Genomic DNA, 26,086 nt, shown 5'->3' with positions numbered 1-26,086 from the left:
CCCTCTCCCATCCCCAGTCTCCCTCTCCCATCCCCAGTCTCCCTCTCCCATCCTCCCTCTCCCTCTCCCATCCAGTCTCCCTCTCCCTCTCCCATCCTCAGTCTCCCATCCTCAGTCTCCCTCTCCCATCCTCAGCCTCCCTCTCCCATCCTCAGTCTCCCATCCTCAGTCTCCCATCCCCAGTCTCCCTCTCCCATCCTCAGCCTCCCTCTCCCATCCATTCTTCCTCTCCCATCCCCAGTCTCCCTCTCCCATCCCCAGTCTCCCTCTCCAATCCTGTCTCCCTCTCCAATCCTCAGTCTCCCTCTCCAATCCTCAGCCTCCCTCTCCAATCCTCAGCCTCCCTCTCCAATCCTCAGCCTCCCTCTCCAATCCTCAGCCTCCCTCTCCAATCCTCAGCCTCCCTCTCCAATCCTCAGCCTCCCTCTCCAATCCTCAGCCTCCCTCTCCAATCCTCAGCCTCCCTCTCCCATCCTCAGCCTCCCTCTCCCATCCTCAGCCTCCCTCTCCCATCCATTCTCCCTATCCCATCCTCAGTCTCCCTCTCCTAGCCACCCCTCCTGACAAGTTGCCTGGGCCCTGCAGAAGTGCGTCCCAAAAGGCACCCTATTCCCTACATAGTGCACTACTATTGACAAAAGCCATATGGGTCCTGGTCAAAAGTAGTGCACTCTATAGGGAATACTGTAGGACGCCACTTGGGATACAAGCCAGGGCTCTCCCAATAGCTAGATATTTCTGTCTGCATGTCTCTTTATGCTAGAGGTCTGTATGGAGATGTCTGTCTGCACTAGGCCACACTCTTGGGAGTGCTGGTGCCATAATGCAGAGAAGTGAGGGGAAGTTCAGGGGGGAGCCACTCTCTCGCACTCTCTCTCTCTCTTTGAATCCTCTCTCTCTCCCTTTGAATCCTCTCTCTCTCCCTTTGAATCCTCTCTCTCTCCCTTTGAATCCTCTCTCTCCCTTTGAATCCCCTCTCTCTCCCTTTGAATCCTCTCTCTCTCCCTTTGAATCCTCTCTCTCCCTTTGAATCCTCTCTCTCTCCCTTTGAATCCTCTCTCTCTCCCTTTGAATCCTCTCTCTCTCCCTTTGAATCCTCTCTCTCTCCCTTTGAATCCTCTCTCTCTCCCTTTGAATCCTCTCTCTCTCCCTTTGAATCCTCTCTCTCTCCCTTTGAATCCTCTCTCTCTCCCTTTGAATCCTCTCTCTCTCCCTTTGAATCCTCTCTCTCTCCCTTTGAATCCTCTCTCTCTCCCTTTGAATCCTCTCTCTCTCCCTTTGAATCCTCTCTCTCTCCCTTTGAATCCTCTCTCTCCCTTTGAATCCTCTCTCTCTCTCACCCTTTGAATCCTCTCTCTCTCTCACCCTTTGAATCCTCTCTCTCTCTCTTTGAATCCTCTCTCTCTCTCTTTGAATCCTCTCTCTCTCCCTTTGAATCCTCTCTCTCTCCCTTTGAATCCTCTCTCTCTCCCTTTGAATCCTCTCTCTCTCCCTTTGAATCCTCTCTCTCCCTTTGAATCCTCTCTCTCTCCCTTTGAATCCTCTCTCTCTCCCTTTGAATCCTCTCTCTCTCCCTTTGAATCCTCTCTCTCTCCCTTTGAATCCTCTCTCTCCCTTTGAATCCTCTCTCTCCCTTTGAATCCTCTCTCTCCCTTTGAATCCTCTCTCTCTCCCTTTGAATCCTCTCTCTCTCCCTTTGAATCCTCTCTCTCTCCCTTTGAATCCTCTCTCTCCCTTTGAATCCTCTCTCTTCCTCCCTCCATCCCTCCTGAATCTTCTCTCTCGCTCTCTCTGTCCCTCCTCTCCACCTCTCTTCCCTTCCCTCCCCCTCTCTCCACCATAATGACCTCAACACTCCCATTTATTGAAAAGCAACAGAGAACACCCAGAGACTGAGAGGAGTCAGGGTCAGCCTTCCACTACTGATCCTCCACCACTACTCTAGCTAGCTATAGAAATACTTCTCAGGCAGCTATACAGTACTGACTAATTATAATAAAATGGTATGTTGATTCATGATGAACTATTTTCACTAATATTATACTTCCAGTATGTTTCAATAATGAGAATTCTTCAATGAATGTAAAAATAAATTTCAGATATACAATAATGCAGTATTTTAGTTACCTGTAGGAATAGACTAAAACTGGTCTACGTGATTGTAGCTAAATACTAAAAGATGTATCAGAGAAAGACAATCTGCACTCTCACCCACATTGATGCCTGTGACATGTTAACTGAGAAGCACTCAAGCATGTGGAATGCCCTTTACAGAATGGCCAATCTCCTTTTAGATAGTTACTGCAGAGAAAAACGTCTTAGCAATTCGAATGGCCCCAAACTGGTGACAATTACACTGTTGAAGAGCAGGGCCAGAACACCTCTTTGTACCATGTCTACTGTCAGATTCCTTAATAATCCAATAAAACATTCTGAATGAATTATAATCCACACTGTACAACAAAAGTGAAAACAGCTAATGATAAAACGATGAAAGTGTCGTCGCTGAGCTAGGGGCTGAGTGAGGGGGTCAGACTTATGTTGAAGGGAAAGCCAGACTGAAGAGGTGGGTTTGGAGTCGGGTTTGTGAATAACATTACTTTATAACCTTGAAGAGGAGTCACTAATAATTACCAAAGAGGGGTTACAGACCAATTATCTGCTGATAGGGTCTGAGCTCTAACAGATTAGAGGGGTATAGGAAGCGAAATGAAACAGATGTATATTAAATTGCTCCAGCGTCAAGTCCTTTTCCCTCATTGTTTCTTTCTCTCGCTTTTCTTTTGTGTTATTTCTCTCCACTTGCCAATGTATCTCCTCTCCCTTTCCCTTTCTACAGCCTTAGGTGCTGCTGGGTTACTGTCGGGTAGAGAGATAAGCCCAGACACGGACTGACGGGTTCCCTTCAGACACACAGAGAGAGAGAGAGAGAGAGAGATTCCTCCTGAGACACATACCTCTATAGAGGGAGGGGTAAACCATAGCTCTGGGCCGGGATTAGCCATTTAACTTAAGTATAGCATATAGAATAGCCCTAAATTTAATTTGCAAATCAGCATTCACAGAGAAAGTGATGCCTTCCAGCATGAAATGTATCTCTTCAGTAACTCAGTTTATGGAACACTGATGCATACATGTCTTGAAAATAAAGACATGACTGTGTCCCAAATGACACCCTATTCCCTTTATAGTGCATTACTAGGACCCACATCTGATGATTCTGCTGTAAGAGCACGGCTGTAGCAGTTCTCTGGTGGTGGAGATAAAAGGGAACATCCGAACAGTCAGTCAGTGTTCCGACGTGAGCCTGTACTGCCTGCAGCCCTATGAAAGGTGTCAGGGTTCGCTGGACCGATTTACACAGCGGTGTCTACATTTACAGGCAGACATGATTGACTCCAGGACAACATCTCTGTTGCTTGTATAAACCTGAGGTCTCCGGTCATGAAGTGACAGCTATAACAGCAAGCAAACTATCAGCGAGTCAGGAGGAAAACATGTTACATGTCCTCTCCTCACCTCTTAAAACAGACACAGTATATTACAATCTACGCAGTAGGAAGGGAAACCTATGAGTCTGGTACACAAGATTTGCTCCCTACAAGCCAGAGAAAACCATTGTATGTGGGCCCTGGTCTAAAGTGGTGCACTATATAGGGAATAGTGTGCCATTTGTGATGCAGTCCTAAATTCAGTGCCTGTTCCAGCTTCATCTTCTTCCTGTTGTCCCCCTTTCCTCCTCTCCTCCTCAAGTGGAGACCGGTAGGCAAGATGTGGCGATTGATCTAGTAGGGAAATTAATTGAAAGGGAGAAGCAGACTGTAGGAGATGAAAGGCGCAGACTGGACTGGTGTGTGTGTTTGTGTGTATTCTGAAGCCTGCAGCCTTGCTCTACTCTCATAACAGGCTTGTAGAGGCATGTTCTCAGGGATCCTACAGAGCTCATGGAGACTGAATGAAATGCACCAACACAGGCCTTAAATGAAGACCAATGCGGAGTCCCAAATGGCACCCTATTCCCTATTCAGTGGTGTAAAGTACTCAAATCAAATACAATAGTATTAGTCACATGCGTCGAATACAACAGGTATAGATAGACCTTATAGTGAAATGCTTACTTACGAGACCCAAACTAACAATGCAGTTTAAACAATGCAAATAGTGAAGTAGTACATAGTCTTTTTACATACGTTGTTTTTTGGGGGTATCTGTACTTTACTATTTATATTTTCACAACTTTTCCTTTTACTCTGCTACATTCCTACAAAAAAATCTGTATTTTTTACTCCATTTCATTTTTCCTGGTACCCAAAGTACATTTCAAATGTTCAGGCTAGACAACAATATGGTCCAATTTACACCTATCAATATAATGTGTTGTCATCCCTACTGCCTCTGATCTGGCGGAATCACTAAACACAAATGCTGCGTTTGTAAATTGAGTGTTGGATTGTACCCTTCTCTGTCCGTAAATTTAAGAAACAAAAAAATGATGCCATCTGGTTTGCTTAATATAAGGAATACTGATGCATAGCTCTCTTACTTGGTACTTTTACTCAAGTTTGACAGTTGATCACTTTTTTCACCACTGTACTTAAGTACTTTTTAAACCAGATACTTTTGGACTTTTTCTCAGGTAGTATTTTACTGGGTGACTTTCACAATTATATGACAATTGAGTACTTTTTCCCCCACTGTCCCCCATGTAACGTACTACATTTGACCAGAGCCCATTGTCACGTTCGTCGCATGAATCGGACCAAGGCGCAGCATGGTATAAGTACATTCTTTATTACTATAAGAATGAACACTGAACAAACTAACCACAATAACAAAACGAACCATGAAGCTATATGAATAGTACAGACAGGCAACTAAACATAGAACAAGATCTCACAAACACCAAAGGGAAATGGCTACCTAAATATGATAAACAGCTGCCTCTGATTGGGAACCATATCAGGCCACCATAAACATACAAATCACCTAGACCTACAAAACCCTAGACATACAAAAACCCTTGACAATAAAAAAAAACCTTGACAATACAAAAACTAGCGTGACACCCATGGAGAATAGGGTGCCATTTGGGGTGGAAGCAGGGAGTTAAAGATGCCATCCTCAAAAGACTACAAAGATTCCCTTCATACCTTTTCATTATCGTGGCCTTAGGCCCATCATATTAAAATCCCTTTATGATGTAGTGCTTTGGGCAAAGTGGGTGGGGTTATATCCTTCCTGTTTGGCCCTGTCCGGGGGTGTCATTGGATGGGGCCACAGTGTCTCCTGACCCCTCCTGTCTCAGCCTCCAGTATTTATGCTGCAGTAGTTTGTGTCGGGGGGCTAGGGTCAGTTTGTTATATCTGGAGTACTTCTCCTGTCCTATTCGGTGTCCTGTGTGAATTTAAGTATGCTCTCTCTAATTCTCTCTTTCTCTCTCTCGGAGGACCTGAGCCCTAGTACCATGCCTCAGGACTACCTGACATGATGACTCCTTGATGTCCCCAGTCCACCTGGCCGTGCTGCTGCTCCAGTTTCAACTGTTCTGCCTGTGATTATTATTATTATTTGACCATGCTGGTCATTTATGAACATTTGAACATCTTGGCCATGTTCTGTTATAATCTCCACCCGGCACAGCCAGAAGAGGACTGGTCACCCCACATAGCCTGGTTCCTCTCTAGGTTTCTTCCTAGGTTTTGGCCTTTCTAGGGAGTTTTTCCTAGCCACCATGCTTCTACACCTGCATTGCTTGCTGTTTGGGGTTTTAGGCTGGGTTTCTGTACAGCACTGTGAGATATCAGCTGATGTACGAAGGGCTATATAAATACATTTGATTTGATTTAGTCCAGTTAGGAACAGCTAAGTAGACCACATTATAGGACACAGATCAAGCACGTGACTATTTAACATCAAAGACCTTAACGTTATCAAAGTGTTATCAAACTAAAGTGTCGTTTGTGGACTAATATCTCTGTGGAGGGAGTCCAGCGGAAGAAGATGGGGTTGCCGACCAACCAACCCAGCTGTCAACGGCTTTTCAAAAAGGCCTGTCCAGCCCTACCGCAGCCGAGTGTGTGTGTGTGTGTGAGCAGTGTGCTGCCACTGAGCCACCAAGCCCCAACGCGAGGAGCCAGGGGGCTAAACACAATATCCTTGCTGATTTAGGGAGCCAAAGTCTTGCCGCTGTGAAGACAGAAATGTCAGAGAGCACCAACCACACAGGACCTGGTAGAAATTGATCGTCGCCAGTTTCAGTCAACCGTGAAAGAGGGTGAATGTCTGGGCCCTTCACAGAGGCCCTTCACAGAAACAGCCTGAGATGGAAAGAGGGTTAGTTTCTCAAATGGCAGTCCTTTCCCTATTTAGTACACAACTTTTTGACCTTGACATTCTATCAGTGTCTCTTTTTTGACTGTTTTAATTCAAGGACAATGCTACAGAGTTTACCTGTGCTGTCTGAACAGTACAGAACAGCCTGTGTTCTGCTAGAGCGACATCCAATGGCTGGATGACAACACACGTCATCCTCCCCAGAACAGAACAAGCCTGGACTGGGCCTTCCATCCTCTAGGGAATTTGGCCTCCCTACATGTGAACCCTAGCTGGCTCCTGTCCCTCACATCTCTCTCTGGTAGCTCTCTCGCTCTATGTGCTCACACACACACACATTCCGCACACATAGTCACACACACACACACTCCTGACGCACGCGCAGACACACACTCCTGACATACAAACACACAATCCTGACACACACACACACACACACACGGGTGGGATTGCCCTCCCTAATAGGGGTACTGTATTAGGCAGCTCCCAGGACCTATCTCTCTGCTCTCCAGATAACTGGGTCAGATGAACACAGTGGTTGCGTCCCAAATGGCACCCTAATCCCTATATAGTGCTCTACTTTCATCAAGGCCCACAGGGCTCTGGTCAAAGTAGTGCACCATATAGGGGATGCAGAAACATTCCACCCAGGTTATAACACAACAGGCCAGTCTCCCTCTCTCCATATTCACACACTCATGTCTCACTCTGCCTCTGTCCCTCGAGGCTCCCGAGTGGCACAACGGTCTAAGGCACTGCATCTCAGTGCTAGACGCGTCACTACAGACCCTGGTTCGATTACAGGCTGTATCACAACCGACCGTGATTGGGAGTCCCATAGGGCAGCGCACAATTGGCCCAGCGTCGTCAGGGTTAGAGTTTGGCCGGGGTAGGCCGTCACTGTAAATAAGAATTTGTTCTTAACTGACTTGCCTAGTTAAATAAAATACAAAAATGATGGGCACTCTGGAAAGGGGAGGAGGGCAGGAGAAGGGGGTGAGGGAAAATACAATGCAGGGAAACAAAGTTTTAATCGGATCTAACTCTCTCCAGCTGGGCATGGAGAGCCCTGTGGATGGACAGAGGACAAGAGAGTAGAAAAGAGGAGTGTTGACCCGAGGAAGAATGAAAGAGAGCGAGAACAGACAGCCATGCCCTCTGTGCCAGATCAACTCTTTCTTATTGCCAGACACTACAGGTACAGGCAGCTCTGGAAGCCATCCAGAACATTTCTCCCTGCTGAACTACTTACTATCATTCATCTGTCCTGGTCATTGATGTGTGTTTATGTTCAAGTCGAAGAGAGAATATTGTTTAGGAAACAGTGGAAGCAGAGAAGACCGAAGGGTTGAGTGTTTCACTGTACAGAATGTAACAGTTACATGTAGCGAGGATTGAATGTTTAGGAAACAGCAGAAGCAAAGAGAACAGATATTTAACTATCAGACAGCAACTCACCTCTAATTGAGGAGCTATGCTGATCTACACATTAAATCAATTAGAGGCCTTTAAACTCTGCTGGAGGAGTATGATCAGCATTAACTCACCATGGGGCTGTATCGTAGAGACAGACATGCATACACATTATGAAGCATGTTGGTTCCTGGTGGGCAAGTGATGACATGTTTGACTGACTATCAATCAATCACATTTACTTATAAAGCCCATTTTACATCAGCAGATGTCACAAAGTGCTGTACAGAAACCCAGCCTAACATCCCAAACAGCAAGCAATGCAGATGTAGAAGCACGGTGGCTAGGAAAAACTCCCTAGAAAGGCCAGAACCTAGGAAGAAACCTAGAGAGGAACCAGGCTCTGAAAGGTGGCCAGTCCTCTTCTGGCTATGCCAGGTAGAGATTATAACAGAACATGAACAAAATCTTTTCAGTCTCCTGAGGGGAAAACGGTGTTGTGGTGGCAGATGGGTTGTTGCCTACCCTTACCACCTGTGGATTCATTCAGGGAATCCAGGACCCAGTTGCGGAGGGAGGTGTTGAGTCCCAGGGTCCTTAGCTTAGTGATGAGCTTCGTGGGTACTATGATGTTGAACGCTGAGCTGTAGTCAATGAACAGCATTCTCACATAGGTGTTCCTTTTGTACAAGTGGGAAAGGGCAGTGTGGAGTGCGATCTGTTGGGGTGGTATGCGAATTGGAGTGGGTCTAGGGCAGGTATTCCCAAACTGGGGGTACGTGCCACAAAGGGATGCACAATGCCGTTGGGGGTACGCCAAATAAAAATGCGATTCACATTTTTTTTTTGTACTTTTTCTAGCAATACATTTCTGTTTCGAACGGGGCTATACATTTGAGTTTTTTTTCTCGCCATAGTAGCCTCGTTTCACTGCCCCCCCAAAAATGTTATCATCTAGTGTTTATCGAAATAACAACACAATGTCAAACACAGGTAGCCTAGTCAAATAATTAACATCCAATCACATTAACCGTTACTCTCTCGCAGGAAACCTTCACTCTTGCGCAGACATTTAGAAACATGACCATTTGAAAAATAAGTGACAGTAGTTTTTTGAGCGAGAATATAGACGACTTTCGAGTAATAAGACATGTATAAAAGCAACAGATACCATTAATAAGAAGGGGCTAGAAGAGTCGTATATGGTGAGCTACCGAGTGGCTAGGACAGGCAAGACCCATACATAATTCGTCCTGCTGGCGCGGATATGGCTGGGACAATGCTGGGGGAAAAGGCCCAAAAAACTATACAGACAATGCCTTCAAATTGAATTTAATCAGATGCCACTGGCAGATTTCTGGATAGGGCTGCGCTCAGAGTTTCTTTCCTTGGCAATTCGCGCTGTTAAGACACTGATGCCCTTTGCAACCACGTACCTAAGTGATAGTGGATTCTCAGCCCTCACTAGCATGAAAACTAAATACAGGTACAGACTGTGTGTGGAAAATTATTCAAGACTGAGACTCTCTCCAATACAACATTGCAGAGTTATGTGCATCCTTTCAAGCACACCCTTCATGAACCTGTGGTGAGTTATTCACATTTTTTGATGAACAAATAAGGTTTTATATGTAAGATGGCTAAATAAAAGAGCAAACTTATTGATTATTATTATTTATGCCCTATAAGAGCTCTTTATCACTTCCCACGAGCCGGGTTGTGACAAAAACTCACTCATTCTTATGTTTAATAAATGTATCGTATAGTGTGTGTGTGTGTGTGTGGCAGGCTTACAATGATGGCAAAAAAATGAAAAATAATTGAGAGTGTGCTGACCCTGGTGCTAGAGGGGGTATGTAGCTGGAGGTTGAATGTTGCAGAGGGAGGTGTTTAGTCCCAGGGTCCTTAGCTCAGTGAAGAGCTTTGTGGGCACTATGGTGTTGAATGCTGAGCTGTCGTCAATGAACAGCATTCTCACATAAGTGTTTTTCCAGCCTTTCAACGCACTGACATGAGTGCTACGGGGCAGTATTCATTTAGGCAGGTTACCTTTGCTTCCTTGTGCACAGGGACTATGGTGGTCTTATAGAAACATGTAAGTATCACAGACTCAGTCAGGGAGGACACTTGCCAGTTGGTCCGCACATGCTTTGAGTGCACGTCCCGGTAATCCATCTGGCCCCGCAGCTTTAAGAATGTTGACGTGTTTAAAGGTCTTGCTCACATCGGCTACCGAGAGCGTTATCACACAGTCATCCAGAACAGCAAGTGTTGCTTGCCTCGAAGCCGGCATAAAAGGCATTTAGCTCGTCTGATAGGGCTTCCCTTTGTAGTCCGTAATTGTTTTCAAGCCCTGCCACATCCGACGACCATCAGAGCCGGTGTAATAGGATTCAATAATAATCCTGTATTGACGCTTTGCTTGTTTGATGGTTCGTCTGAGGGCATAGTGTGATTTCTTATAAGCATCTGGATTAGTGTCCCGCTCCTTGAAAGCGGCAGCTCTAGTCTTTAACACGATGAGGATGTTACCTGTAATCCATGGCTTCTGGTTGGGATATGTACGTACGGTCACTGTGGGTACGACATCATCAATGCACTTATTGATGAAGCCGATGACTGAGGTGGCATACTCCTCAATGCCATTGGATGAATCACAGAACATATTCCAGTCTGTGCTAGCAAAACAGTCCAGTAGAGTAGCATCCGCGTCATCTGACCACTTCCGTATTGAGCGAGTCACTGGTACTTCCTGCTTTAGTTTTTGCTTGTAAGCAGGAATCAGAAGGATTAGCTAACACAACGTGCCATTGGAACACAGGAGTGATGGTTGCTGATAATGGGCCTCTGTACGCCTATGTAGACGTTCCATTAAAAAAAAATCTGCCTTTTCCAGCTACAATAGTCAACCATGTCTACACTGGATTTCTGATAAACTTTGTTATTTTAATGGACAATTTTTTTTTGCTTTACTTTCAAAAACAAGGACATTTCTAAGTGACCCCAAACTTTTGAATGGTAGTGTATATTTAGCAGATGTTATTGCAGGTGTAGCGAAATGCTTGTGAGAGAAGAGAAGAGGAAGTGGAGGGACTGAGAATCATGTAAAGGCAGGGTGTGTAATGGAGCCACAGGTTCAGGAGCAGAGCAACTGTTACTGTGAACATCAGTCTGTAATCAACACACTGTTCCACAATATAGGATCACTAACCAAATGTTTAAAGAGAGAGACAGATAGACAGCAGCATAGGTGGGGTGTGAGGAGATGGAGTGTGAGGAGATGGGGTGTGAGTAGACATCTTAAAACAGAATCCTGTCTGGAACCTCGTAAAACATGTAGAATAATTCTTACTCTGAAGCCCAAAAGTGATGCTTATAGAAGTCTTATTTCCTGAGGACACATACACGCTCCATTGGTGTAAGTGTGTGTGTGTGTGTGGTGGTTTAATTATGGGATGAAAAACATCAGCGGAAATGCAGAGTCATCGTTCTCCTTGGCTGAGGGGGGTGGATTACACTCACACACATACCTAGTATTCCCCCATCCCACACACACTCCCTGACCTCCTGCTGGAGTGTGAGTGCTTGTTCCCTATAACCACGGCATTCAACCAGCTACAGCCAAAATACCCTGAGATTACACAGCCAGAGACAGACCGAGGGTTGCCTGAGACGGTCCAAATATGTTTTCAGAGTCAACAGAGATTAATATTGATCATACAGTACCAATGACAGCTTCCCAAATGGCTTTCCTGGTCAAAAGTAGTGCACTATGTAGGGAATAGGGTGCCATTTGGGACGTAAACAAGGTCTTGGCAGACGTTGCTACGGACATCAGCTCCTGGATGGTTCTGAGAACCTGGGGAGGAACATCAAGGTGTTTACGGTAGTGACCTGATCTTATCCAGTTTCACAAGGCAGAACTAAGTGACACCTAAAACTGGCCTGCTGGGTCTGGTGTTGCAGACAGTCAAGCGATGGTAACTGGATATGAGAGAGACAGATTCCTATTTTTCTAAGGTACTCAGGATCAATGGTCTAGTCTGGAATGTACTGCTCTACCCAACAGCCCTACTCTATTAGACAACTCAAAATCCTTAGTTACAAACTCACTGTAACACTGTATTCTCATAGCTCACCTTGAAGACTTTTAGTTACAACTGGGATAAGTTTCAGGCAGGTACTGGTTAGGAAGTGAGTGAAACATCTTCAAGACCTGTCAGCTGAGTCCCGGAGCAGCAGGTTAAGAGGTAGGGTGTGCTCTGAAGAGAAGGAGAGACACATTTTTTACTGACGATAGGGAAAATGAGTGCGAAAGAGAGAAAACAGAGAAAGAGAGCGAAAGAAAGAAAGCACTGGGATGAAAACCAAAAGCCAGGGCAGGGTGTGTGTCTGGGACAGACAAGGACAAACAGGGAGCCAGTTCAATTCAGCTCAGTTCCACTAACACCCTCCTGTCTGGGAAAGAGAGATGCTGCCAGGACCTGTGTGTGCTCAGGTAAACCCACATGAATACCCCGACTGATAAAGAGGTGAAGGAGCTCCAAAACACAACAATTAACCGGCTTAAACATGACAGGTGCTCATCCCCCTCTCCTCTCCTCCTCTCTACCCCTGTCATGTCCTAGTCTAAAAACAGTTATGACACTCGATTTCTGTGTGTGTGTGTGTGTGTGTGTGTGTGTGTGTGTGCGCCCATGAACTTCCTTTAGAGGAGAGGAAAACAGCTGAGAAGTGTCTCCAAACACAAAAAAAAAAACATGAAGCCACAAACAAATGTGTGTAACTTCACCCTCAGTGATTATTCATTCAAAACCTTGACAAGCCTGACAAGTAGCAAGACACACACATGCCTCTGTGACTGTGACCTCTGTCATCTCTTTTAGCTCAGGATTCATCCACCGCAAAACCAAGACTAAAAGACAGGCTGTGCTTCCTTTATTTCATAATACTAAAAGGAAATGGTTTCTGATGATGAATGGCTAAGCTCCTATTCTTTTCACTGTTCCGATTATATGTCAATCACAGCAATGTGGTGAAGGATGTGTTTGTAAACCTCTGAGGTTTGTTCTTGTCAATGGGGTTAAGAACGCCAATAGATTATACACCAACAGTTTCTCTGACCCACACACAGATACACGAACACACACATACTCACGCAGAAGTTTATCAAGGTAATAAAGGTAAAAGAGGCAATAGTGATAATATGTTATTATCTGTATGTCAAGACCAAGGTTATTACAACCTTATAATGCATTTCAGCATGGTGATATTTACATTTTGCCGATTTAGCAGTGACTTACAGTCAGTGCATTCAACTAAGTTAGGTAAAACAATGACACATATTTAGGTTCTCTACAGCCCCAATCCAGCAAAATCTCCTTTGCAGGTTGGGCAGTGTTCATCCCCTTTCGGAATGACATCAATCACTCAGCAGGAACGGCATCTGGCAGAGACCCAAATCTAACCAGGACAAAAGTTATTAGCAGCTTTACATGGATACACACACACACACACACAACCAAAGATTGTGTTTTCAGAGAATGCATTTTCAAAGCTCCAGAGTCCAAAGGCGGCGAGCTTTACACCACTCCAGCCGACGCTTGGCATTGCGCATGGTGGTCGGCATTGGAAACCCATTTCATGAACCTCCCGGTCAAACAGTTATTCTGCTGAGCTTGCTTCCAGGGGCAGTTAGGATCTCGGTATGAGTGTTGCAACCGAGGACAGACGCGCATCAGCACACGGCTGTCCTGTTCTGTGAGCGTGTGTGTCCTACCACTTTGCGGCTGAGCCGTTGTTGCTCCTAGACGTTTCCACTTCACAATAACAGCACTTACAGCAGCTCTAGCCGGGCAGAAATTTGTACCAGCATACCTGCGCATGCATCTGACAGGAACTCCTAGTACATTCTATATCACACAACTCGTCAGTAGTCAGCTCATCTCTGCCAGTTAAAATATGTAGTCAACTCCCAGCGTAAAGTGGCGTCATTTATCAAGTTAATGCATTAATGGAACTGGAGATTTCAACCTCGACACAATGAATAGCCCTGTGGCTTCATGCCAACATTGATAAAACTAACATCAGTCTTGTAATACAGCATTATGGAAAGCTTGGAATTTCACAAACCACAGTGGGGAGGAAGGAGTCCACGTGAAGCAAATGAGAGCACTCGTGCCTTGTAATGAGTGCTGTGTGTGAGTGGGTTGCGGCAGCTGCATGCTTTATGTAGAGGTTTATGTTAGCTGTGAAAGCCGTAACACACACACACACAAACAAACACACACACACACACACACATACAGGGGAGGCAGCCTCCAGCACTGCTCAGATCATTACTAAAACAACTCATGAAAGATAAGCAGCAAGAGAACAATTACTGACTGCATTTGACATTCACCTACTCCTTGTGAAGTGCCTGTTTGACTGCCAAATGACTGATGAAACAAGCTCAGCTAATGAATGAGTCTGAAAGACAGAGAGCCGACAGAGAAACTCCTGCAGTGTTTTGAGGGAATAGAGAAGCACCTTCATGGTTTATAAGAGGAGATAGAGAAAGAGAGAGAACGAGAGAGAGAGAGAGAGAGAGAGAGGGAGCGAGAGGCAAAATGGGAGGGAGAGAAATAGAGAGAGATAGTGAGGGAGGAAGAAAGAGAGGATAGGGTAGAGAGACAGAGAGAGGGGACCGAGCGAGAGGGAAAGGTAGTGGAGATTGAGAAGAAGAAGAGAGAAGCAGATCCATGACAAATAATCCAATTGAGAGGATAATACAGGTATTGACTGGACTTGACTCCACAGCGACAGGAAGGACTTTGAATCGGCTTGAGCATCACCAGCATGATAAGAACCCATTAAACCTTCTCTATGATAAAGCCTCAAAAGTATTGCACTTTACAGGGAATTTGGGTGCCATTTGAAACACCAAGCAGGTTTTATCATAGAAAAGATTGAATGGCTCACACCAGTTAACATCCCCATTAGCTCCTCATTCAGCTACACACAGACTTGCAGAAATAACCTGTATTACCTCACTGAACCCCCTGCTATAATAATCTGTGTATTACCTCACTGAACCTCTCCTGTAATAATCTGTGTATTACCTCACTGAACCCCTGCTGTAATAACATGTGTATTACCTCATTGAACCCCCTGCTGTAATAACTTGTGTATTACCTCACTGAACCCCCTGCTATAATAACATGTGTATTACCTCACTGAACCCCCTGCTGTAATAACCTGTGTATTACCTCCCTGAACCCCCTGCTGTAATAACCTGTGTATTACCTCCCTGAACCCCCTGCTGTAATAACCTGTGTATTACCTCACTGAACCCCCTGCTGTAATAACCTGTGTATTACCTCCCTGAACCCCCTGCTGTAATAACCTGTGTATTACCTCCCTGAACCCCCTGCTGTAATAACCTGTGTATTACCTCACTGAACCCCCTGCTGTAATAACCTGTGTATTACCTCCCTGAACCCCCTGTTGTAATAACCTGTGTATTACCTCACTGAACCCCCTGCTGTAATAACCTGTGTATTACCTCCCTGAACCCCCTGCTGTAATAACCTGTGTATTACCTCACTGAACCCCCTGCTGTAATAACCTGTGTATTACCTCCCTGAACCCCCTGCTGTAATAACCTGTGTATTACCTCCCTGAACCCCCTGCTGTAATAACCTGTGTATTACCTCACTGAACCCCCTGCTGTAATAACCTGTGTATTACCTCCCTGAACCCCCTGCTGTAATAACCTGTGTATTACCTCCCTGAACCCCCTGTTGTAATAACCTGTGTATTACCTCCCTGAACCCCCTGCTGTAATAACCTGTGTTTTACCTCCATTGAACCCCCTGCTGTAATAACCTGTGTATTACCTCCATTGAACCCCCTGCTGTAATAATCTGTGTATTACCTCACTGAACCCCCTGCTGTAATAACCTGTGTATTACCTCACTGAACCCCCTGCTGTAATAACCTGTGTATTACCTCACTGAACCCCCTGCTGTAATAACCTGTGTATTACCTCACTGAACACCCAGATTACTCCCAGGTCGAGAGTAAGGGTGAGTCGGGCTGGGGGGGGGGGGGGGGGGGGGGGGGAGAGTTTACAGGAGGTGTTTAGAGGGTCAGAGAGGTGCCTGTGGGAAAAGAGGCCCTTGTCTGAGGACCCCTTTGTATTCCGTCAGACCGTCACGGCCGTGGAAGAACAGAAGAAAGGACACACTGTCAGCCACTCTACTTAAACTAATCACGAAGCACCAGCCGCATCCACCACCATCCACACGCCTCGCACTGCAATTGCATCCTGAACGGGACCCTAGTCTCTGTATAGTGCACTACTTTTCACCAGGGCCCATAGGGCTTTAATCAAAAGTAGTGCCCTATATAGGGAATAGGGTGCCATTTGGGACATAGAGACTGCCTCATCGCAGGCAGAGCTCAAAGTGAGAGTATTTTTCTGCTCGTGGCCCATTCCATACATGGAGCAACTGAATTGGCCAATCATGTTGGGGTGTCTGTTGGAGGCCGTGGGTAGGCTGGTGAAATAGGATGGTGTAAAGCAGACTTCACAGAGCATCTCTTTGTCTAGCCGACAGACAGACATGCGGGCAGGCAGGCAAACAGACAGGCAGCCAGACCTGACAGGCAGCCAGACTGGCTTATTGACTGACTGTCTTTCCTGAATGATTGAGTGAGTGAGTGATTGGCTGGCTGACTGACTGACTCGATGAGGGAATGACTGGTTGGAACACCATACACAAGAAGAATGATGGAAATTCTAATTCCGTCCGCTGCCAGCTGTTTAGTTGTTAGTCTGTTTTCAGCAGCTCTTCCCAAACTTCAATACTATGATTTTTCCAAAACATGACTTACAGTATTTGCCCTGAAGACAGTCAACTAGGTTACGTACCAAATGGCACCCTATTCCATCGCTTAAGGGCCCTGTGCAAAAGAAGTGCACTACATAGGGAATAGGGTGCCATTTGAGACGCAACACTAGTTTCCTCTGTGAATCAATTAATGTTACTTTTATTACATTGCTGAGAGATGTTCAACAGGGGACTTCTGAATTGGACTTGTGCTATATACTGATCCAACATACAATCCAGTGTACAATTCCAGCCTGCTTCCACATCCCCCTTAGAGAAACCTCACCGTACTGTCGGACTACATGCTAAACGTGATAAGATCATGCCCCAACAAGCTGCTGGAGCAGCTGAAGATTCCTTCCTTCCTGTCGACACGTTTTAAACAGATTTCCATCAGTGTCCTCTCTCTGGCATCACTCAAGCAGAACTTCAAGCATCAACATTGTTTTGTATACTGCTGTTGTTTAAAGGGATTACCTGCTGCTCAGCTCTATATCACTGTGATATATCTAAAGCCCCATTCACATCAATGCACTCATCCACTGCATCTTAGATTTTCTCCTTCACTGAAAAGATTAGGAAAATCCTGCATCCACAATGTTGGTTCACAAAACACCTCTCAACTATTAACATAGTTTGATGTGGTATTATTTGATGTAAACCATCAGTAAAACATTTATAGAATGACTTACCATTGTCCTCAATGGAGAAATAGAAGATGTCACTCGTAGCATTGCCACCATCTCTTAGTATGTAGCAAATTTTCATGTCATCAATTTCAGCTGAAAAATAAAATCATATTGATGTAACTTACTCTTCTACTCGTCTTGAAACATATCAGCCTTACATGTATAATTCATGCCATTGCCATGCCTTGCATGTTTCCTAATAGACACTAAGAAAATAGACTGAAAAAATGTTGATGCTGATATGGTAGGCAGGGTATAACACAATACATTACTACAACATTTGATATGCATATCTGTGATGAACAGTTGTAAGGCATTTCTCTATTACAGCTTTCTGATGTTGCTTAAAACTGTTTCCACATGTCATATTACGGAACTACTACAACCTATTTATACACTGTTTGACAACTTATTTGGATGAAGCCTCACCAGTAAAAGAAGAATAAAGTGTTATTGAGATGCAGGAGAGGAGAGCTGATTTAACTCTGTTTAGTGTCAATCTATATATTAGCCTGCTAAAGGACGGGGAGCATAAAGAATTAGACTGCAGGAGAGGAGAGCTGATTTAACTCTGTTTAGTGTCCAGCTATATATTAGCCTGCTAAAGGACGGGGAGCATAAAGAATTAGACTGCAGGAGAGGAGAGCTGATTTAACTCTGTTTAGTGTCTAGCTATATATTAGCCTGCTAAAGGACGGGGAGCATAAAGAATTAGACTGCAGGAGAGGAGAGCTGATTTAAGGCTGTTTAGTGTCTAGCTATATATTAGTCTGCTAAAGGACGGGGAGCATAAAGAATTAGACTGCAGGAGAGGAGAGCTGATTTAAGGCTGTTTAGTGTCTAGCTATATATTAGCCTGCTAAAGGACGGGGAGCATAAAGAATTAGACTGCAGGAGAGGAGAGCTGATTTAACTCTGTTTAGTGTCTAGCTATATATTAGCCTGCTAAAGGACGGGGAGCATAAAGAATTAGACTGCAGGAGAGGAGAGCTGATTTAAGGCTGTTTAGTGTCTAGCTATATATTAGCCTGCTAAAGGACGGGGAGCATAAAGAATTAGACTGCAGGAGAGGAGAGCTGATTTAAGGCTGTTTAGTGTCTAGCTATATATTAGCCTGCTAAAGGACGGGGAGCATAAAGAATTAGACTGCAGGAGAGGAGAGCTGATTTAAGGCTGTTTAGTGTCTAGCTATATATTAGCCTGCTAAAGGACGGGGAGCATAAAGAATTAGACTGCAGGAGAGGAGAGCTGATTTAAGGCTGTTTAGTGTCTAGCTATATATTAGCCTGCTAAAGGACGGGGAGCATAAAGAATTAGACTGCAGGAGAGGAGAGCTGATTTAAGGCTGTTTAGTGTCTAGCTATATATTAGCCTGATAATCTAGGAGGAGGGTTGGTTCTGGAGTGGCTTCTTGATAGGCCGGGAGACTGATATCAGGGAGGAGGGTTGGTTCTGGAGTGGCTTCTTGATAGGCCGGGAGACTGATATCAGGGAGGAGGGTTGGTTCTGGAGTGGCTTCTTGATAGGCCGGGAGACTGATATCAGGGAGGAGGGTTGGTTCTGGAGTGGCTTCTTGATAGGCCAGGAAACTGATATCAGGGAGGAGGGAGTGAGGTGTAATGCTGCCCCTGCTATCTTCTATATTTGATGTCAAAACATTTCCCTTCAAAGCGGCCGGCTCATAAAAATGGAAAGCCATTTTTGGGACACTGCCGCCGGCTATGCCGGATTAGCTAACGTTATTTACTGTCTGTTTAGCAGCGATGGATCTGCCAGAAATATTTAACAGGACTGCAGAAGGAGAAAGCAGAGGGAAGAGACTGGGGGTCAGTAAATAAAGGAGAGAATGCATCCCACCCAAATGGCAGCCTTTTTCCTATAGTGTTTAGTGCACAACTTTTTACCAGAGCCCATAGAAATGCACTATATAAGGAATAAGGTGCCATTTGGGATGCAGCCATATAGAGATCGATTGGGGCCTTGTTCATACATTCCTTACTGACTGTTACTGTTCGCTAACCCCACCTTTTAATTTGTACTGTAGACTGGGCTGTATGTATGTAGTTGTTCTACACTGTGGCTATTTCTGTGGCTTAAACAAATGTTGGCCTGCTTTTACTGTGAGTGAAGCTAACACATCTCTCTCACACACACCCTCTCTCCCCCTACCTCTCTCTCTCCTTCTCCCCCACTCTCTCTCTACTGTGTATCTCTCTCTCTCTCTCGCTCTCTGCCTTCCTCCCTCCTTCTCAGACAGAGTATTCATGTCCTCACTCTCAATTCTTCATGTCTGTGGCACCCTGCCTTCATGTAAGGTAAAATCTGTTGGTATTTACTCAAACACTCTGTAGAAGTTTACTAAATGATGTCTGGGATAGGAGAAACCCCTACCCTGTGAAACCCTATCTTCCTGTCTGTCTGAGGAACTTGTGGAACTCCATTCATGGACTCTCTAGAAATACAAAAGATTTCTCTATCAAGTTAAGCCTGTTTCACAACACATGATTTCTGAACACCTCGCTGCAGTTGCGGCCAATAGCCATACTAGTTACATAGTACCATTATAAAAGGTAAGCGCTATAGTAAGTTCTTAAGCCATTATAAGAGCAACAGCGCTACAGCTCTAAGTGAAGCTCTAAGTGAAGCTTAAGAATAATGAAAAAAAAGCTTTGGACAATAAAGTTGTATTGTAAAAGACTAAAGTATAGTAGAGTATAACTTTCTATTTAAAGTAACGGCCGTCTTACCTTGAGTGAATGTGGTGACGGTAGCGTTGCCTGTACCCAAGTTGATGAGGTATCCATGCTCTGGTCCCACGGTGATCTTAAAGGTGACAGACAGCTGAAGACTATCCCTGTCCTCGGCCTTAAGAGTCTTAGAGGTAATGAGGAACCCCAGGTGACCAGTCTCTAACACCCTCAGGGTGGGCCCCCCTTTATTCACCACGATCTGGGGCACCCCGTTATCCACCAACAGGACCGTGATCTTCATCATCTGGGGGCGCCGCGTCTCGAACACGGTGTCTGGGAACACGTAGAAGTCGGTGTGCGTCCCGTCAGTCACGATAAAGGAGAAAGAATCCTTGGAGGACTCAGTACCGTCGTGTTTGTAGCTGATGAGGTTCTCGTTCAGGTCCTGTTTGGTGAAGGAGGTGACGGGGCGGGTGTTGTTGAAGAGGAGACGACCGTGGACAGGAACCTGGGTGACCGTGAACTTCAGGAGGCGGTCAGCTGTGTCGCGGTCCTCTGCGGTCAGCTCGAAGGGCGTGATGAGTTTGTTCTCTCCCTCGTTAACCACCAAGCCGTGAACCGTTAGAACCGGTTTCTTGTTGTCCACATCGGTGATGGAGACACGGAACGTGCGGAACACAGGGTTGTAACCGTCGGTGACCTCGAACTCAAAGCTGTCCATCTTGACCTCATCATCGGCCGTGTGGATGTAGTACACCTTTATTATAATTTTAAAAATACAAAACAATAAGCCATTTTAAAATGTTTACAGAAAAACAAAGAATAAAATCATGAGTATTAAAACAATTACATTGAAGTACCTTGCTCCCAGCTAGCTGGAGCTGGGTAAAGGAGGAGATGGGCATGCCAGGGCCGTCGGTACACTCCAGATGGCCTCTCTGTGGGGCTCTGGTGATGGTGAACACCAGGTGTTCGTCTGGACTGTTGAGGTCACTGGTGCTGAGCAGGTCTGTGGTCAACGTTACTCTACCGCCTTCTTTCAGAGAGACCCCCTTACTGACCACGTCAGGGAACACCATGTCGATGCCGCCCACCGTCACATAGAAGTACCTGTCAATTGACAGAAAGAATATAACAAATAAACAAAACAAACAATTGCAAGACAATCCGTTAGGAGACACCCTGACACAAGAATCATCATTGTACAATAAGCATAGTGCTATATCCAGAATTACAGATTTCTTTCAATTAATTGTTCATTTTTTTCAAGTTGTTTATTCTATTGTTGTAGTGTATTGTTTTTATTTTAGAAAACACATTTGTATAAATGAAGTACCTGTCGATCAAAGGGTTGATGCCGTCCGTCACGTCAAACTTGATAAGGTCCCGGATTCCTTCCTGCCCATTGTGGATATAGACGATGAGAGCCTGGTCCACCTGGTACTGGGTGAAGTTCATCCCCACTGTGATGTTCTCTAATGTCCCGTAAGGGGTTCTCCTCTGTAACAACCCCTGGCCCGGCCCGTAGCGAACAACGTACGTCAGAGTACTATCCTCAGAGTCCAGGTCGGTGGCTTTTAAAACATTGTTATCGATCACTTTAACGTCTCCTATCTCTATTTCCAAACCGTCGTTGATGGCCATCCTGGGTGTCTCGTCATCTACAGGGATGATCATAACAATGATGGTCTTCTCCACTGTATATTTACCGTCCGTCAGGATTACGTCAAAGCTGTCCTCCTTGGTCTCAGAGTCATCATGTTCGTACACTATACTGGAGGCTTCCCTGATCTGGTCCAGGGTGAAGTTGGTGACTGTGACAGTGTCGGTGGTCAGCTGGTTGAGGATGAAGCCGTGCTTGGGTGGTTTGGTGATGATGAAAGTGAGTTCGTCCGAGGGGATGTCCGCGTCGGCTCCGTTCAGGATGGGCGTATCGATAACAATATTCATCCCTTCCATAACGACAAACTCCCTCATATAGATCTCCGGCTTCTCATCGTTGGACGGGATGATAGCGATGGGGAAGAAATGTCTCTCGGAGAAGTTGATGCCATCTGAGCATCTGAACGTGAACCTGTCCTCGACCGGCTCCACTCCCTTATGGATGCTTTGGACATAGTAGATGTGGTTCTGTCTGATGTCCTTGATGGTGAATGCACTGATCGCAGTCCCAGACCTGGACTTCTCTGAGCCTGGGGCAGGGGAGATGTTCTCCACGTAGCCTGACGTGGGCTGTACGATGATGGTACAAAGCAGGTCATCATTAGGAGTGTCAACATCATCAGCACTAATGTGAAGAATCTCAATCACATTCTTCTCTCCCTCTACAACAGTGAACTGTGGGCCTACGAACACCTCTGGAGCCTGGCTGTCCATGGGGAGGATGGTGATCTGTACCCTGACCCCCGTGACCCTGTTGCCCCCTACCGTCCACTCATCAGACATGTCTGTCAGCGTCAGGTTAAAGTAGTCGTATTTAGTGGTGAGGCCGATCTCTCCGCTGGTGTGGGTGTATACCACCAGTCCATTGATGATGTCAGCCTGGGTGAAGCTCCCTGATTGAACCCCGTTCACCAGGATCTCACCGAGAACCGGTGGGTCCTCCAGGATGAAGGTCAAACGGAGGTCGTCCGTGTCCTCGTCCCGCCCCTGGATGACGTTAGTCGTGATCTCCGTAGCCCCGTTCTCCAGGACGTCGATGTAGGAGCCAATGGTTCCGGCCGGGAGGGTGATGGTCGGGGTCTCGTCATCGATGGGCTTCACGGTAACCCTGATGGTGATGGTCACAACATGGACGCCGTCACTGACATCCAGCTGAAAGAAATCGCTGGTGGACTCGTCTCCGTTGTGGATGTAGGAAATCCTGTCATTAGCAATGTCCAACAGGTTGAACTGGTCCCCTTTGGTCAAGTTGGTGAAGGTGTACTGGACCGTGCCGTGCTGAGGGGGCTGAGTGACTGTGAAAGAAATCTGGCTCCTGTCCGTGTCTAAGTCCACAGTATCCAGCTCAGCTCTGGTGATTATGTGCGTTCCCCGCTCGAATACAGTGAAGCCAGTGTTGGTTATCTGAGGCGGCTTGTTGTCGACAGGCTGCAGGAATATAGAGAACGTTCCGGTGACAGTGTTCCCTGACGTATCCTCCACCGTGTACTGGACCTGCAGAACGTGGGCTGTGATCCCCAGCTCCAGGTCAGGTGGGTTGTATGATATCTTATGGTGATTGACCTGAGCTTGAGTAAACTCAGTCACTACAGTGTCTGGACTCTCTGTTAACACAATAGACCCCAGTACCACAGGGCTGTTCTCATCTGTGTCTGTCGGGGGCTGGGTGACAGTGTACTTCAGATCCCTGTCCTCTGAGTCCAGGTCAGTGTAGCGGAGAAACTTCTTCCGGAAGTAGGTGAGCTGGTACTCGTGTACAGTCATCTGGAGGGTGGTACCAGGATACAGCTCAGGGGAGATGTCATCCACTGGCAGAATCTTGATGATGAACGAGCTCTGTTCTGATTGGTTAGGGGGGTCATTATCATCCTGGACCCGGAAAACAAACTGGTCCATGACTGTGTCAGTGCTGTGAGGCCCAGTGTGTCTGTAGAACAGTTTCCCATCTGTGATATCCTGCTGCAACCACTCTGTAACCTCTTTCTCATACAGCTCATCCTCAGCATTAAACCTCCAGGTGGATGGGTCTGCTGGGGCCTCTGACTGCCTCAGCAGCACCTCCCCTATAGGCGAGAACGGGGCTTCTATGGTGAACCTGATAGTGGAGTCTTCAGAGTCGATGTCTGCAGCGCTCAGTGTGAGTGGCGAAATGAGCATAATCTGGTTCTTGAAGAGGATTAACCCCGTGTTAGCGTTGATAATGGGCGGCTCGTCGTCCGTGGGAACGATCGTTAGGGGAAACAGGAACTCCACCTCGTGCTTCCCGTCCGTCATCCGGAAGATGATGTTGTCGCTGTACGTGTCGCTGCCGTCGTGCTGGTATATGACCATGCCCCCGTCCAGATCGGCTGGGGTGAAGAACTTCCTGAGTGACCCGAGCACCGTCAACTGGCCATGCCGAAGCCCGTCGACCACCGTGATCTTGACATCATCCAGGTCGTCCTCGTCACTGACCCCTAGGTTATGAGAACTGGACAGTGGTCTGGACTGACCCTCATAGAGAAGCTGACCAGTATTCCTGGTGACTACTGGAGCAAGCGTGTTCATAGGCTTCACTACAATCATGAAAGCGAATGGGTCAGACACAGCCCCATCAGTGTCCACCACCTCAAACTCTATCTGGAAGATACGTTCTGTTTCAGAGTCCACAGACGGAGGCTTGTAGGCTATCTTTAGTTCTTTGAGGTCTCCCTGGTAGAAAGAGGTGATGGGCAGGTTCCGGTCATCTGTGCTGACAATGTACCCCTCCTCGAAGGAGAGGGGGGTGGTGATGTTGAAGATAAGGTCGTCAGGGTTAGACTCAATGTCCTCGGCAGCCAGCATGTCAGGGGTGATGGCTGTCATCACAAACTGATCCACCTCCATCATCATCATGGCCACGAAGCTGGGTTTAGGAGCTGTGTTCTCCTCTCCATCCTTTATACGCACCATCATCTGGAAAAACTCCTGCTTCAGAAAATTACCCTCTTTATCTTGTAATTCCACAATCATTGGGAAATAATCTCTATTGGGTGATTTGTGTGCAGAAGTGTGCTGATAGCAGATATTCATTTTAATAAATTCATCACAATCCACCATTTCTCCAAGTTTTCCCTCATCCACAAGTTTCCCATACCTGGGTAATGCACTGCCACTAGAGAGAGATGTTATTTTACACTGATGTTCACTTCTATCATAGGTGAACTCTAGAATCTTCCTGTCAATGGGGTTACTAGTGCCAAGTAGTTTGTCAACAGTCAGAGGCATGTTTCTGGTTAACACTTCCAACTGTGTGAAAATCACCTCCACTTCCATCATAAACGGGATGATTATGGTGTCAGTATGAGTGTCATATCTGAGCTGTAGCCTCACCCTATCCCGCGGGGGGCTCCTGGACCCGAAGTGAGAATACTTTACGTCATTGGGTCCAAACTCACAGGGAAACTTTTTGGGAGAGAGCTGCCCGGGCCTCTGGGAGAGCGGGTCGTTATCCAGAACCGTGATACTACATCTGTCTCCCGGCTGTACTTGGATTACCAGATCATTGATAGGATCAATGAATACTGCTCTCCCGAAAGGCACGCGTATTCCATTGTTGGCCACCAATATAGCATCTTCTGATAGTTCCGATCTCAACGCGTATGATAATCCATAACTATCGAAAACCTGCGCGGCGGAGTCACCTGTCACAATCACCGCGATCAAAGCAGAGAGCAGAAAAACAGCGCCAGTCCCTTGGCGTTTCCACCGCCGGGAAATAATCCAAGCCATTTGGAGAGAGAAACCACTGCAAAGACACGAATTGTGCACATAAAATCCAGAAAAAAAACTAAGACCAATGCAGCTAAAGTTATGAGAGTATAAAATGAGTGTTGATAAATGTCTCACACGCATCCGTGATGAGGTGTACCATGCTCTCTCTCTCCGCAGCTCTCTTCTATTCAGGTTAAACTTCATACACTTAGAGTCCCCGAGTGAGAGATACGCCCTCTTGTCTGCCGATTGGAGGATATTTATGGTGGAATGCGTTTATTGATTTTTGATTGGATTAAAAATATGTCAATTAAAATCCGAAAACGATAGTGCATGGGTTGGATTTGAAGAAGCAGGTTGAACAAAGTGCGAAATTCTACCGAAAAGTAAATAGAGTGATGTGTGCAGTCAAGTGACCACTTTACCTTAAATTGGCAATCTGCAGTTCAAACAATACAAAGCAGTCAGGCACCCCTGCCACTGATATGGTAAATAGCTGCTTGATGGGGCTTGGAGAAATGTAACCACTCAAATTCATATACAGAGCTATGGATGTAAGGACTGGCCATCCATGAGATCAAAATGATAGTTTTAACCATGTTGAGGCTACACAGTGTTTGCTTACAAGTACATTGTTTACAAATGAGTAAAACAAGTTTATATATGAACACAATTGAACTAAGCTCATGAG

The 26,086-nt window shown here is 45.9% G+C and overlaps 1 protein-coding gene across 2 annotated transcripts in view; it reads right to left on the bottom strand.

Annotated features, from left to right (window-relative positions):
* frem2b (FRAS1 related extracellular matrix 2b) overlaps positions 1-25,599 on the bottom strand; it is a 110,825-nt gene extending 85,226 nt beyond the window's left edge. For both annotated transcript variants that reach the window (XM_036961304.1, XM_036961305.1), the window contains exons 1-4: positions 21,338-25,599; positions 20,862-21,111; positions 20,059-20,758; positions 17,315-17,404 (exon numbers count right to left, since the gene is read on the bottom strand). In XM_036961304.1, coding sequence (XP_036817199.1) covers positions 17,315-17,404; positions 20,059-20,758; positions 20,862-21,111; positions 21,338-25,599 — 5,302 coding nt within the window. The remainder of the gene's footprint in view (positions 1-17,314; positions 17,405-20,058; positions 20,759-20,861; positions 21,112-21,337) is intronic.
* Between the last annotated feature and the right edge of the window lie 487 nt (positions 25,600-26,086).

The sequence above is a fragment of the Oncorhynchus mykiss genome, chromosome 24 (assembly GCF_013265735.2).
Source record: "Oncorhynchus mykiss isolate Arlee chromosome 24, USDA_OmykA_1.1, whole genome shotgun sequence".
Lineage (NCBI taxonomy): Eukaryota > Metazoa > Chordata > Actinopteri > Salmoniformes > Salmonidae > Oncorhynchus > Oncorhynchus mykiss.
This window is presented reverse-complemented; position numbering and strand designations above follow the sequence as displayed.